The 13,775-nt window shown below is 40.4% G+C and overlaps 1 protein-coding gene across 1 annotated transcript in view; it reads right to left on the bottom strand.

Annotated features, from left to right (window-relative positions):
* Positions 1-919: 919 nt before the first annotated feature.
* HS6ST1 (heparan sulfate 6-O-sulfotransferase 1) overlaps positions 920-13,775 on the bottom strand; it is a 272,492-nt gene continuing 259,636 nt past the window's right edge. The window contains exon 2 of the mRNA XM_060768156.2: positions 920-4,384. Within this exon, the coding sequence (XP_060624139.1) occupies positions 3,676-4,384 (709 nt within the window). The 3' untranslated portion in view covers positions 920-3,675. The remainder of the gene's footprint in view (positions 4,385-13,775) is intronic.

Genomic DNA, 13,775 nt, shown 5'->3' with positions numbered 1-13,775 from the left:
TTCCCACAATGTTACCCCATGAAACACAATTGCTGTTAGTGAAAGCTTCACCATGTAATTTCATACCAGCTCTTACACTAATTTAGGGTAAAGTCTATGACTTGAGTGACTGGAGTTTGAATCTTAGATCAGCCATGGAAACCTTGGGTAGGGAACACTCTTTCAGAATTTGGCAAAGGCAAGGGCAAACCCCTACTGAAGAAATCCTGCCAAGAAACCCCCATGATGGGTTCACCTTAGTCAGAAATGAAGGCACACACAGTCTTCAGCTAATTTCCTATACTTTCTCTAACTCAGTGATTCTCAACCTGTGGGTCCCCAAGTGTTTTGGTCTACAACTCTCAGAAATCCCAGCCAGTTTACTAGCTGTTAGGATTGCTGGGAGTTGAAGGCCAAAACATCTGGGGACCCACAGGTTGAGAACTACTGATCTAACTGACTGCAGATTTTTCCCTGCCTTCTAACTATTAAATCCTGTGTTCCTTCCAAACAATGGCGGTGTTTTAAACTAAAATAATTATGTGATGTTTACTAATGTTGGCCACATGACCTTGGAGATGTCTACGGACAACGCTGGGTCTTCGCTTAGAAATGGAGATGAGCACCAACCCCCAGTCTGACACAACTGGATTTAATGTTGGGGGAAACTCTTGCCTTTACCTAAATGTTCTGTTCCCTCTTTCCACTGGCTACGGAATGGGCATGAGAAAGACTGCTGCACTGACATATGAGAAAATACCAACCACCAGCGTGACAAATATGCAAATACATTACGCTTGTGAATGTCATTAACAGGACACCAGTTAATGTGTTAGAGCTGGAACTTTAAACTGAGATCTACTCACTCTGATTCCACATCTGCAGGTAAAACAAACTGAACACCCACCCACCTTCCTTTGGCAGATTTAAGAGAAACTGATAACAATATTCAGTAGTTTTATTTCCTTAGAATGTAGTCATAACAATATTACATAAAGAAAATGCTCGAGAAAACCTCTGACTGGTATTCCCAAAGATCTAAGGTTCCCACAGGCAGATCCATTTCAGTTTGTTTAGATTTGTTTTGGAAATTAAATTGAGACACAAAGAATAAATATTTAGCCTTCATCTTTGACCACACAATGCGTGGAAGCGTATTTTGGCCTTTGGAACTTGCTTCTAATTGTTCGAAGTATAACACAGTAAGTTCCCTAGTATTCATACTATGAATATGGATTAGCATCTGCAACCATTTTTAGAGTATAGATCCATAACTATAAATGCACAGTGGAAAGCCTTTGGATAAAGCTAATGTTCTGCATACAGAACAGCTGCTTCACATAGCTCACATATGTTATATGAGTAAAGAGAATGTGTAATAGCATTTGAAAAGGTTTTTCTTTAGTTACAGAAATGCCTGGGAAATAGCAAAGTGTCATTAATTTCCAAATGTAGCATTTTAAGCATGCTGTTTTCCTCTTCCTGCGCCCTCATATAACATTTAGGCAATGTAAGATGTGAGAGGTGTCTTTCCTAAACCTCAGGGGTAAATTGTTTTTACCCAAATGTGCTTAACTCAGAAAAGAAGAAGGCTTTCTGTGTGGAATCACATAAGAGGCACATGCAAGGGACAGCAAACAGCTCCAGCACTGATAAATAGATGGACATGGCCAAGGACTTAAGGACATGTATATTTTTCAATATATGGGCAATTGGGCGCACTTGGATATTGGAGTTCATCCAATGGATACTGAAACAATGGGCAGATTTTCTAATAAATTGGTGTGAGTTTGCATTCTACTGGGCATTCCTTTCATATTTTTCTGAGTAATACTCATTGATTGACTGGATGAGACTATGAATGCTTAAGCAATAGCTTTCTGTGTGTATTTAAATCCGGCAAATCTTTGCACAAGAGAGATGACTCTCTCATTCAGGAAAAACAACGCACACACCTCAGTTTGAATTCCAAGGCTTTGGAAACTGTGCATACATAGAATGAGCAAGGGATGGAGAAATCAATTACAAACCATGGGAATTTTCAGTGCTTCTTTATGCTGAAAGACACACTGGGACACGCACACATATATCAGTCTCTCCTTCTATATTTTCAGTTCTCTTTGTGAGATGCAGTGAGCCCATCCTTTGAGACTCAAGCTTATTGATAGCTTATTCAGACTTTGCCTACAACCTAGCCATTTACATCCTAATAAGTACAGAAGGTGGCAAACACATGTTGATTCTGCTTCATTCATCTTGTTCAGATCAACTCACATAAGTGTTTAGAAAGCAATGAAAAATTGTGCTTTTGATGAGAAAGATCAAATAAATGATCACCGGATGCTCTCCAAACAAAAGCTTAGATGGTGTTGGGAAGGGAAAAGAAAAATAATATTGTGGTTATCAAAGCCTCGTAAAACCCAAGCTTGAAGCAATCAGGATTTCCAGTCTTCCAAATGCTTTGCTCAATAATAAAAAGGCAAGACAGGCATTGCCAGTCCTGTGGAGAACAGTGGGATCTAATGTGCCTCTTTAAGTTCAACACAGCAACAGTTGTACAACTAGTGAATGCAGTCGAGCAAAAGTTAATTGTATTTAAACCCCACTGAAGTCATTAGAGTTTATGTGTCCATTTCCCACCTGAAATTTGAGAGTGTCTAACTTTTATTGTAAAGTACTCACTGGTAATGAGGACAACAATTAGTTTCAACCAGTGAGCAATCTGAACTTTGAATATTTGCATCTAATTAAATCAATGTCCCAACTGGAAGCAAGAAGTGTTCCTGAGCATAAACAAGCACAAGCAGGTGACCTATCAAGCAGATAATGATACAGAAGTGTATATGTGGAACATAATCACCCTAAATGAATTATCTCCTTTCTGAGTGTGATGAGTAATTGGTGCACACCATCTACGTCTACAAAGGATTTCTATGTGAATATGTATCATATGTATATGATCACCTATTTTCATGGCCGGGAACTGATTAGGTTTGGGACAATCACCTATAAGGCAAAGGGTGCAGGTATTTGTGTATACATTTACCAGTAGCTTGAGTAATGCAATGAGAGAGTATGCATGCAAGACACCAGTGTCATGTATCCAAACTTCTGTGCTTGATCTGTGGTCCAGGCTGTAGTCTGTTTGCTTGAATATTTCTCACTCTCTATTTTTCCTTTTCAGTTAGCTGTTTTGAATGGGCTGCTTTCTCTCTGACCATGGTTGCCATGTCGAGTCAATCTGAGGTGAAATCACTCATTGTCTGGCAGAGTCCTGCCATTCTCATGGCTTTCACAGCTGAAAACCTCACACACGAGCACGGGAAAGAAACATTTTGAAGATCAATCATTGTTGCTAAGGGGAAAGAGTGGCTACAAAGCAACAATTTGTGACCTCCAGGTTTACATTTGGAAGGGCAAGAAACATTTTCACTGTATTTGGCCTCAGAGATGGGGGAACTACATTGTGCATTGAACTCTGAGCTCTCTAGGATGGACTCTTTTTTTTGTTTTGTTTTATTTTTTTTAAGAACCCCATTGGTCTTATAAGAAACAGTAAAAAGACCCTTTGTTTAAAGAAGCATTCTACCTTCTGTTTTACAGACTGTTTTTAAATAAGAGTTTTCTTTAAAATCCCATGTACTTTTTATTATGGAAACCCTAACATCCTGTTCTCAGTACAAAATTCTGCCAAGGCTACCACTTCTCTATAATATGGCTCATGTAGTCCTCTGTCGGCAACCGTCCTTGCTCTTCAGTCTCTTCCTTGGGAAGTGCCTCATTAGATCGGTGAAGAAGCCTCTCTTCCCGATTTTTTATCCTCTGCTCCATCCGCTCCAGCTGCCTCCTATACTGGTATTGCTGTTGGAAGAGGTCTTTTGCATAGTCGTACAGCTGCATGTCCAAGTCATTAAGTTCTTCGATCCTCCGAATAGTGTTGTTGTCCACTTCCACTCCCCCTGCTCTGGTGCTGTTGTACTGCATGAACGGGCGGATGAATTTCAGATTGAAAGTTCTCTCAAACAAGTACTGTGTTTTCCTCTGGAACTCAGTCAACCCAAAAAAGGCCATATCTTTGAGATTCTTTTTTGCGCTCTCCAGCAGTATCTGCGCTCGCTTGTTTTCTGGTATGAAGGACATATTGTAGCAGCCCACCAAGCTCAGGTCAGCCAACATCCTCACTTGGCGGTTGTTGGCTAAGTTATATGGGCACTCCATGAACTCTTGAAGAGTGCATCCCGACCAGTCCGTGCCTTCATAGCATGACGGCAACTCTTCGGGAGTTGGTGTCCGGCCATCGCACATGTGCAAGGATGTTTTCCAGGTGGCTCCCCGTTGAACGTGCCTCCATTCACTGAGGTAACGGGAGACAGGATCTCTCAGCAAAGTGATGTAATAAAACTTCCTGGAAGAAAGAAAAGAAATGCATATACACTGAGTACATGTAAGAACAAGCAACATTCAGTACCCAAATCTTGTCATTGTTTGCCTCCTTTTCCTCATAAGAATTTATCTGATAAAAATTGTTATTTACTTGTGACAAAAAGATTACATTCTTCTAACCAGAAATAATTTTACTGTGACTACTATTGCACAAAATGAAATGAATTAAGAGTAATAAAAACAAGAGGACTGGCTATTAAAATGAAACCAACTAGATCAGTGGTTCCCAACCTTTTTTTGACCAGGGACCACTTTCACAGGGACCACTCTCCAACATTAGTACCAAAAGGGTTACAAATCAATTTTTGATCAACTTTAGATTCAATTTGGTTATTTGGGGTACTGATTAAGAACATTGCATTGGAGAAAGCTCTGGTTTCTGATACAGAACATATACCATCCAGTAGTCACCCTCTGCTCACTCACATTAAACCATATTTAATCATCTAAAGATGATATGGTCTAGCCAATGGAAATTTCTGAATCAGCTCCCCAAATAATCCCAGGAACAGGCCTAAAAATGAAGACACCAAGGTACCCCCACTTCCAGGCCCCACATGGAATGGCTCTGCTCAGGAGGAGGGATGAGGAGGAGAAGCAGCAGTCAGGAGGCTTGTTGTCATGCCTTTCTTGGGTAGTCAGCCTCTCCCCTCCCGACATCCCCGTTGCCTCGGCACTATAAGAGGGTATCACAAGACCAGTCACACTTGTTGCAATGGTGTAGTAACAGTGAGGCTGAAGACCATATTTTAGTTCTTGGGGATCACTGGTGGTCCATGGGCCACAGGTTGGGAACCATGGTTCTAGATAAAATGCACAAATTATCTGATTTGCTTAAGAGAAAAATCATTGGTGACATTCAAACTTTGATTGTATTTTTTGCAGAGATAAAGAGAGTGATATGATAATTTTAAGTTTTTATAATTATTGGGGTTGAATTAGTGAAGGAAATACATGTTTTGTTTATTTAAAGAAATTAGGATCAATGTATTAAGACTTATAACCACTGGAAAGAAAATGGGAAGTAATTATAATTTCTCTTCATGTTATTGTTATGCTTCTTTTGTTCCTTCTTTCATTTTTCCTTATTTCATGATCTTTCACTTTTAAAAAAACCTATATGTAATTTTTAATGTATCTCGAAGTTCTCTTTGTATAAAGGAGGGGGAGGGGGATATTACTTTCTAGCAAAAGAATGATGTCAGTTTTATTGTCCTATGCCTTTATATCATGTGTGATTTAGGGCAACCCTCAGGAAACACTGCCATGGAGTTTTACTGACAAGATTTGTTTGGAGGGGTTGCCTCTGTCATTCAGTGAGAGTGTGTCTAGCCCAGAGTCACCCAGTGGGTTTTCATAGCCTTTAAAGCAGGCATGGGCAAACTTTGGCCCTCCAGGTGTTTTGAACTTCAACTCCCACAATTCCTAACAGTCAATAGACTGCTAGGAATTGTGGTAGTTGCACTCCAAAACACCTGGAGGGCCAAAGTTTGCTCATGCCTGCTTTAAAACAAGAAACTAACATTTTTTCAATAGTCCTCCTCCTTCTCCATTATTATTACTATCATCATCATCATCATCATCATCATCATCATCATCTTTAGGACTATCCATCCATCAACTCCCACTATTGCCCAAGATGGTTGGTTGCATTATTCAAAAGCACCTGATCAGTAATAGTTTCCTGAATTGGAAACAATGCTCATACTCTCACTTTCACCTAATTCACTAGAGACATGAGTGGAACTCTATCTGTAATCACTGAGAGAAATTGCATTTAATTTAATAGGTACCAGAAGATGTCCAAAGAGTATGTCTCCTGGTTTTGTAAGCAGAGCAAATAGGAATGTCTGCTATTTAGATGCTTGCTGAGAGAAGAATGTCACTCTGTCTAATAAGGAAACATTTATAGAGAAGGGTGGAGAAGAAATCAAGCTCCCATATAGTTCCTCCTTTCATTCACTTTAATAGCAGACCATAATAATGATTCATCTTTCCTGACCAGGATGTAGCTGCAGTTTGAAATGATCAGTGCTATGAAATCCCTAACAGACAAGAGTAATATTTGGGAGCGGAAGGCACAGGGAAGTGAAGACTGATGCCAGATGTCCCAGAGGGAGGTAAGAGAGAGAAAACTATTCTAGACGTTATAACTTTTTTACTTTTTTTTTTTAAAAAGGTAAAATATGCTGGGAGAATACACATATACAGAAATTCTGAATCTTATTTAAACTTTTCCCCTTCCTCCCTAGAAGGCAGTGTTTTGCGATGACTGCAATACCAGTCTGGGTTCTCAGTCCTGAAATATGATCGCCTGGCAGTGCGTGATGATTACAGTTGTACAAGAATTTTAATGATGTGCCAAGAAAGCCCAAAAGCATACTAACAAAACATAAATTTCATACATTAATGAAATGTAACAATTTACTGTCTTTGGAACTGTTTGTATGACCTTCTACAAAATAATTGGTATGTATGATATATTTTAGGGTTTTACCAAATATGGATACTTGAGTCTGGTCAGTAGAGTGGCTTGTGGTTGAAGCAAGCATGCGTGTGTGTGAATGTGCATGAGAGTTCATCCAGGAAATTGTCTGTATGTATGTTGGAGGAAGGAGAGAGAGGGATAAGCATCTGTGTTCAGACCATGGGCTTCCAAAGATGGATGTTTGGTTATTTAGGAAGGTATCTGATTGATCTAAAATCTACACAGGATCTAAATGTATCTTGAGGTTTTATGACAGACCAATTCATAACCACAGCAAATAGACTCTGGCTCTACAACCCTTGAGCTTTGCCTTGATACTCCTTGCACCATATTTCTACTACAAAAGTTCAAGAATTGTGTTTAAATTGTTCCTGTACACAAGACTTCATATACAGCCAGTCCTCCATATCCACAGATTCTGCATCTATTTATTTATTTAGAGTTTTTATAACCCAGTCTTCTCGACCTCCGAAGGGGACTCAGGCCGGTTCACAACAAAAGATTCATAAACTATCTATGGATTCTTATAGCTTCAAAATGTTAAAAAGATTCAAAAGCAAACTTTGATTTTAACCAAATCTTGGCACATACCACTGTAGTATAACATCCTGCACAGATGTATGGAAAGAAAAAGCTGTGACAATGACAAACTATGCCCTACCTGGAAGGGCATAGTTTAGTGATAGAATTCATATGTTCCATGTAAAGACACACAAGTCCAATCTTGGAACCCTCCACCACAAAACCTTGGACAGTTGGACCAGTAACTCTGGCCCCACAGCCATTGTCCTGTGGTGTACTGTAGGGTTCATTATCGTTCCCCATGCTGTTTACATGAAGCCACTGGCTGAGATCATCCGGAGTTTTGGAGTTTGATGCCATCTATACGCAGATGACGTCCAACCCTAGTACTTTTCACCGGATGCTAAGGAGGCTGTCCTGGTCTTGAACTGGTGCCTGGCCACTGTGATAGTCTGGATGAGAGTGAACAAATTGAAGTTGAATCCAGACAAGACAGAGGCAATTTTGGTCAGTCGCAAGGCCAAACAGGGTATAGGGTTACAGCCTGTGCTGGATGGGGTTATATTCCCCTTGAAGACGCAGGTTCGCAGCTTGGGAGTCCTCCTGGAACCTCAGGTTGAGATGGTGGCCATGGGGCTTTCACACAATTAAAACTTGTGCACCAGTTGCACCCATACTTTGGGAAGTCAGACTTTGCCACGGTGGTCCACATTCTCGTTACATCTAGGATAGACTATTGCAACACACTCTATGTGGGGTTGATTTTGAAGAATAGCCCAATGAGAGGAAGCCAGGTTAATAACTGGGGTGGCATACAGGAAGCACACAACTCCCATGTTGCATCAGCTCCACTCAATGCCAGTTCGCTACCGAGCACAATTCAAAGTGCTGGCCTTGGCTTATAAAGCCCCAAACAGCCCTGGCCCAGTTTACTTGTCTGAATGCATGTATCTCTATGAACCACCGAGGAGATTAAGAAATTCTAGGGAGGTCCTGCTCTCGGTCCCGCCACCGTCACAGGTGCTATTGGCAGGGACGAGAGAGAAGGCCTTCTAAGTGATTGCCCCTTGGTTATGGAACTCCCTCCCTGGCGAGATTAGATCAGCCCCCTCCCTCCTGTCCTTCAGAAAGATGGTAAAAACTTGGCTGTGGGATCAAGCCTTTGAGACAGTGCAATATGGCAGCGATAGGAAACTCTATCCTGCTGACCAGATCTGGTATGGCTGATCTGAGATGGTTTTAAACAATTTATTTTAAGGGGAGATAACTGATTTTAGTGTTTGTGTATATTTATAGTTTATTTTATGTTCTGGCACTGAATGTTTGCTGTATATAATAAATAAATAATTATGGGAAGAGCTGAGTGTATGCCAGCTTTTAAGATTCATATGTTGAGACACAGCAAATTCAGAAGCACTTAGTATGTGAGTTCACTAATCTTAGTTGATGAGACAAGTCTGTGTTTATAAGTGTGGTGCTCTTGCTGACTGATTTCTGTCTCAGTTTGTGTTCTTAACCATACAGAACGGCATTCCTCTGAAAGACCAAACGCCAGAGGCCTCTTGACCTAAGCAAATGCCAGGAGAGCCTCCTGCTGCCTCTTCCTCTTAGCCTGCTGAGGCTTAAAAACTACCCATGTCAGCACAAATTTGGTGTTGTTGGGAAGCACTGGGAAATTCATGGGAATTGTTGCCAAGCAACCGTTTCCAGCTGTCTATTATTATTTCTAAATCACCAGGAAGTCCCCTGGCTGATATTGGGCTTGTCCTCTTAAATGTTGCTTGCTTCCTTGGTTAATAATAATATATTTTCTCATCACTGCTAAGAATCATGTTCTGATTGCTATCTTTTTATCGTGGGATTTGAGTAACATAATATTTGTTCCTATAAATGCCTCAATGAACTCTTCCTCTTTGATGTGGTGTTGAAGAACTGGAATCAACAGGGTTACCACAGTTCAGGAGTTATCCCCAAACTGAGTAAGGGCCCCTCCACACAGTCCTATATCCCAGAATATCAAGGGAGAAACATCCCACAATATCTGCTTTGAATTGGGTTATCTGAGTCCACATTCAGATAATGTGGGATTTTCTGCCTTGATATTCTGGGGTATAGGGCTGTGTGGAGGGGCCTAAGACAATTTCCAATCCTTACCTAATCGTTCAAGATTAAGTCCAATGGAGACACCTTCCAAAAAGTTTGGCCTAAATACCTAGACCTCAGCTCCAAAGACTGTAAAACATTTTTACAGAGGTTTTGTCTACCTAGTATTGCAAAACGAAGAAAGAACTACAGTGCTGTCTGGAGTCCAGATTCATAATATATTAATCTATAAAATCATAGATGCAGCTATATAACAAGTAGTGTTACAATGCTTAGCAACAAAAGCGCGATGCTGCATTGGAAACATAGCTATAATGTTAGGACTATGCTTCGTCTCCTGAGTTGGGCTTCCAAAACTACCTTAAATCCAGGCAGCTATAATCTATTTGGGGCTTCTATATTTTTCTGTGTTTTATTTGGTGTGATTTTCCCATGTTTTTAATTGATTGGATTGTTTGGCTAAATTTATTTGTATTTTATCATTAACCACCAGCATTATTTTTAGTGGAAAGACAGGACATATTGAATAAATGGATAAGATTTTCCATTTTAAAATACACAATGTGTTTAAAATACAGCAGGACATGTTCTCCATTTAGGTACATGCGCTCATCCTCTTTTTGTGGCCTGTAACTAACAATACTTAATGATATTCTATCTTGTTAGGGTGTCTGCTTTAATCCATCACACTTGTCATAGAACAGGAACAGAAACTGACAGTAAAATGGGGCTTTTCCAGCAGGTATCCCCACACCTGCCAGGATGAAATGCCTGCCTCAATGTGATAATGTTTCTTCTAGTGCAAAATACTGACCTCTTCAGCTCCCTACTGCATTAAATAAAGAGCATATGTCTTATTATAAGAGCCATAAAAAACAAAACTATTGTGTGCTCGAATGTTGTAAAGAAGGCATCTCTAAGTTTGCATCATGAAGCCTGGAACAGTTACTTAATCCATGCTGTTTATTTTTGATGCCAATAGCCCATAGCTTGTGATGAACTATAAAAACCAGCAGGGGTTAAAATTGGTCTGGATTTTTTGCAAAAAAGTTGACCTAGATTTTTGCAAAAATATGCCAGAATACATTCAAAGCAATTTTCCTTGCAGTAGTTTTTATGCACTTCGTCCACTTCTCTGCTACAGACACACAAATATATAGGTTTGAAATATCCTGTCTCAAGGTCCTAAGCACTAAAAATCCATAAGATACAGACGTTAAAATGAGATCAAACAATGACAGAAGTAAAAACAGATTAAGCAAACATCATTAAAATGTTCACATACACCATCACAGTAATTAATAAGATCTAGAACATCATGGGAGGGGGGGTAGTCAACCATCAAGTGTTTGTCTAAACCAGTGGTTCTCAACCTGTGGGCCCCCAGGTGTTTTGGCCTACAGCTCCCAGAAATCCCAAATAGTTTACCAGCTGTTAGGATTTCTGGGAGTTGAAGGCCTAAACATCTGGAGATCCACAAGTTAAGAACCACTGGGAAGAAAGAAGTCTTGTATAGACTCCAAAAAGAAAGTAGGGAGGACATTAGTGTTACTTCTCTGGGAAGGGAGTTCCATTGTTTGGGGACAATCACTGAGAAAGCCCTCTCCCATGTTCCCAAAAGATGTCCTTGTGAAGATGGTGGGAAAGACAGAACACTCTTCCCAGCTGATTTCAAAGCATGGGCTCGGGCATGAAGCAAAATAGGGTCCTTCAGAGAACCTGGTCCTGAGCCATATAAGGCTCTATAGCTCAAAACCAACACTTTCAATTGTGCCAGGGAAGCTATTAGAACAAAGAAGTTGTGTGATCCCTGTGGCCAGCCGAGGGAATCAAGGAGGAGACTGCCAGCCCCGCTTTCTGGGTTTGCCTCTTCAGGAACAGACTCATTAGAAAACAGTACTCTTACATCCCAGTCTAGCAAAGTAATCCAAAATAAAACAATATTTGATGATATTTGAAAACTGCCAAGAAACCAGAAGAATGAACATACTTTCACCGTCTAGATCCTGGCATAAGCCCTTCATCAAGGTGACCAATGCCAAGAACCAAGGCTCTGCCCTAAGAAGAAGTACCACTGGATTTAGTTATTAGTTAAATAGCTACTCAGTCTCAGGACTGAGCTAAATTGATGTATCTTATGAGTAAGTGTATAAAGGATTGCAGAATAGCAATTCAGAATGGGATTGCTACATGAAATAGGGCTCCTGTCCTTTTAATTGGGGTGTAAAATAAGGAACTTCCTCAGGTGTTGCTTGTTCAACAGGAATTTATCTGGTACAATGGTCACCTGTATCCACTAGACTACCTATTAGGGCAATCTGATCCATGCCTATCCCAGAAGTAAGTCTCATTGTTTTCATCTAGATAAGGGCTTACATCTATGTAGTGTTCCCTCACTTATTGAAGGTGTTACGTTCCAGGACCACCCTTGACAAGTGAAAATCCACGAAGAAGGGATACTATATATGTACTGTCCCCTCCCCCTTCTCACTCAATCATGGTAGTGGTGGAGGTACTAATGCTGAGGCCCGCCTTCCTTGGGAGGCTCTTCCTCTCTCTGAGGGCTCCCTCCAGCAGGTGGCGGAGGTGGCAGAGGCCCAGGTGGTGACAAGGATCCTCCTCTGCCGGTACTATTCACTCCCTTCGGTGCCAAGGAGGAGGAGGAAGATAAAGAGGATAAAGAGGGCAAGGAGGCTGGGTCTACGCCGCCACTGCCACCACCACTGCCGGCTAGGCCTTGCGAGGTCTCCTAGGCCACGCGGGGATCCATCCACCACACCTTCCTCCAGTGTTCCCTCGCTACTTGTACTGTATATTTTAAATTCATATTTCAAATTCAAAACCGTGAAACAGTGAGTCCGTGAAAGGTGAACCGCGAAGTAGTGAGGGAACACTATAACTGCAAACAGGATTACAATAACTAGGAGAAAGCAACAGAGAGTGTGAGTGCATTGTGGGTAAGTGTGATAAATGAAAAAGAAATAACCAAGAAGAGAAGATGGAGTTCATTTTGGTGGCCTTTTGGCCAGTGTCTTCTAACCTCTGGTATTGTCACTGCAGTAATTTAACAAAATACTGTATGTTTAATAAGTATAGTGAAATAAGGCATCTACTTCCATGTCCAAGAGATATTGTTAAGAAGGCCTATCTTTAAGGGAACTATTACATGTTTTTTTCTTTGACTAATATAAAAGCAAGTATACAGTACTTGTTAAAATGACATGTAGATGCATATACCCTAATTAGGAATGAATAAGTAGTAAACCAATTACAGCTGGTGACAAGAAAAATGACCATGAAGACTGGCCCGAAGGAATACTGGTAATGGTTGTACCATTCACCAAAAACACTCTCACTTGTTATGTGTCAAAGTTAACAAACACACATATCACACTAAGCATGCATTTAAGGCATGCCCCATACTAGCTGCAACAAAGGAAAAGATGGCAATGTTCACTTATCATAACTGACAAGAACATATTGAGAATGTGCTCAGAAAAGCCACGTGTTCAATAAAAGTATTTCTTGCTGTTATATAAAACTTTTGCTATAAAATGTTACTGTTGAACCTGTCAAAGCCTTCAGCTGATGTTCCTTTTCAGTTAATGTGATATATAGTTCCAATGATAAATAGTCAATGGGCTCCTACTAAAATAAAAAATTGAAAAAGCCACTTCCCTAGAGGTCTTTTTTATTTCTCGATGTCACACTATTTTTTTCTCCAACCTTACATAACAGGACTTCTGTTTCAAAATAATTTAATATGTGTATAACGACTAGTAGCAAATAGCTCTAGTTCTCCTAGACCTGTTTCCTTTCAGGTGATGCTTATTCAACCTTTTCCTGTGTCTTTTTGATGCACAAAATAAAACCTCCTTCCTTTGGCTAATAAAAAGAACAGCACTTTTCCATCATGTTTATGGGCCATGCTTATGCAAAATAAAAGTTGTAACACAAATTAACGGAAGACAAGAAAATGCAGTCCTCATTCCTCGGGTCATGAAGCGAAAGCAAATTCCAACCCCTATCATCTTTTTATGTTCCCGGCAGTCACAACCTTCTGCATATCAAGTGAGTGTGTGGCTTTTGTTTGCTGCATTTATTCTGAAAGGCCATTTTTTTAGCTTGATGTATAGTACCCTTGGGATGTTAAAGAGATGAACTGTTCATGATGTGAAATGCTGAGCAGCTTCATGAACACACTCCCCTGCTCACAGGTCATACCTCAAGGAATGCTTTC

The sequence above is a fragment of the Anolis sagrei genome, chromosome 3 (assembly GCF_037176765.1).
Source record: "Anolis sagrei isolate rAnoSag1 chromosome 3, rAnoSag1.mat, whole genome shotgun sequence".
Lineage (NCBI taxonomy): Eukaryota > Metazoa > Chordata > Lepidosauria > Squamata > Dactyloidae > Anolis > Anolis sagrei.
Note: the sequence above shows the minus strand (reverse complement) of the source record. Positions and strands in the feature narration are given on the sequence as shown.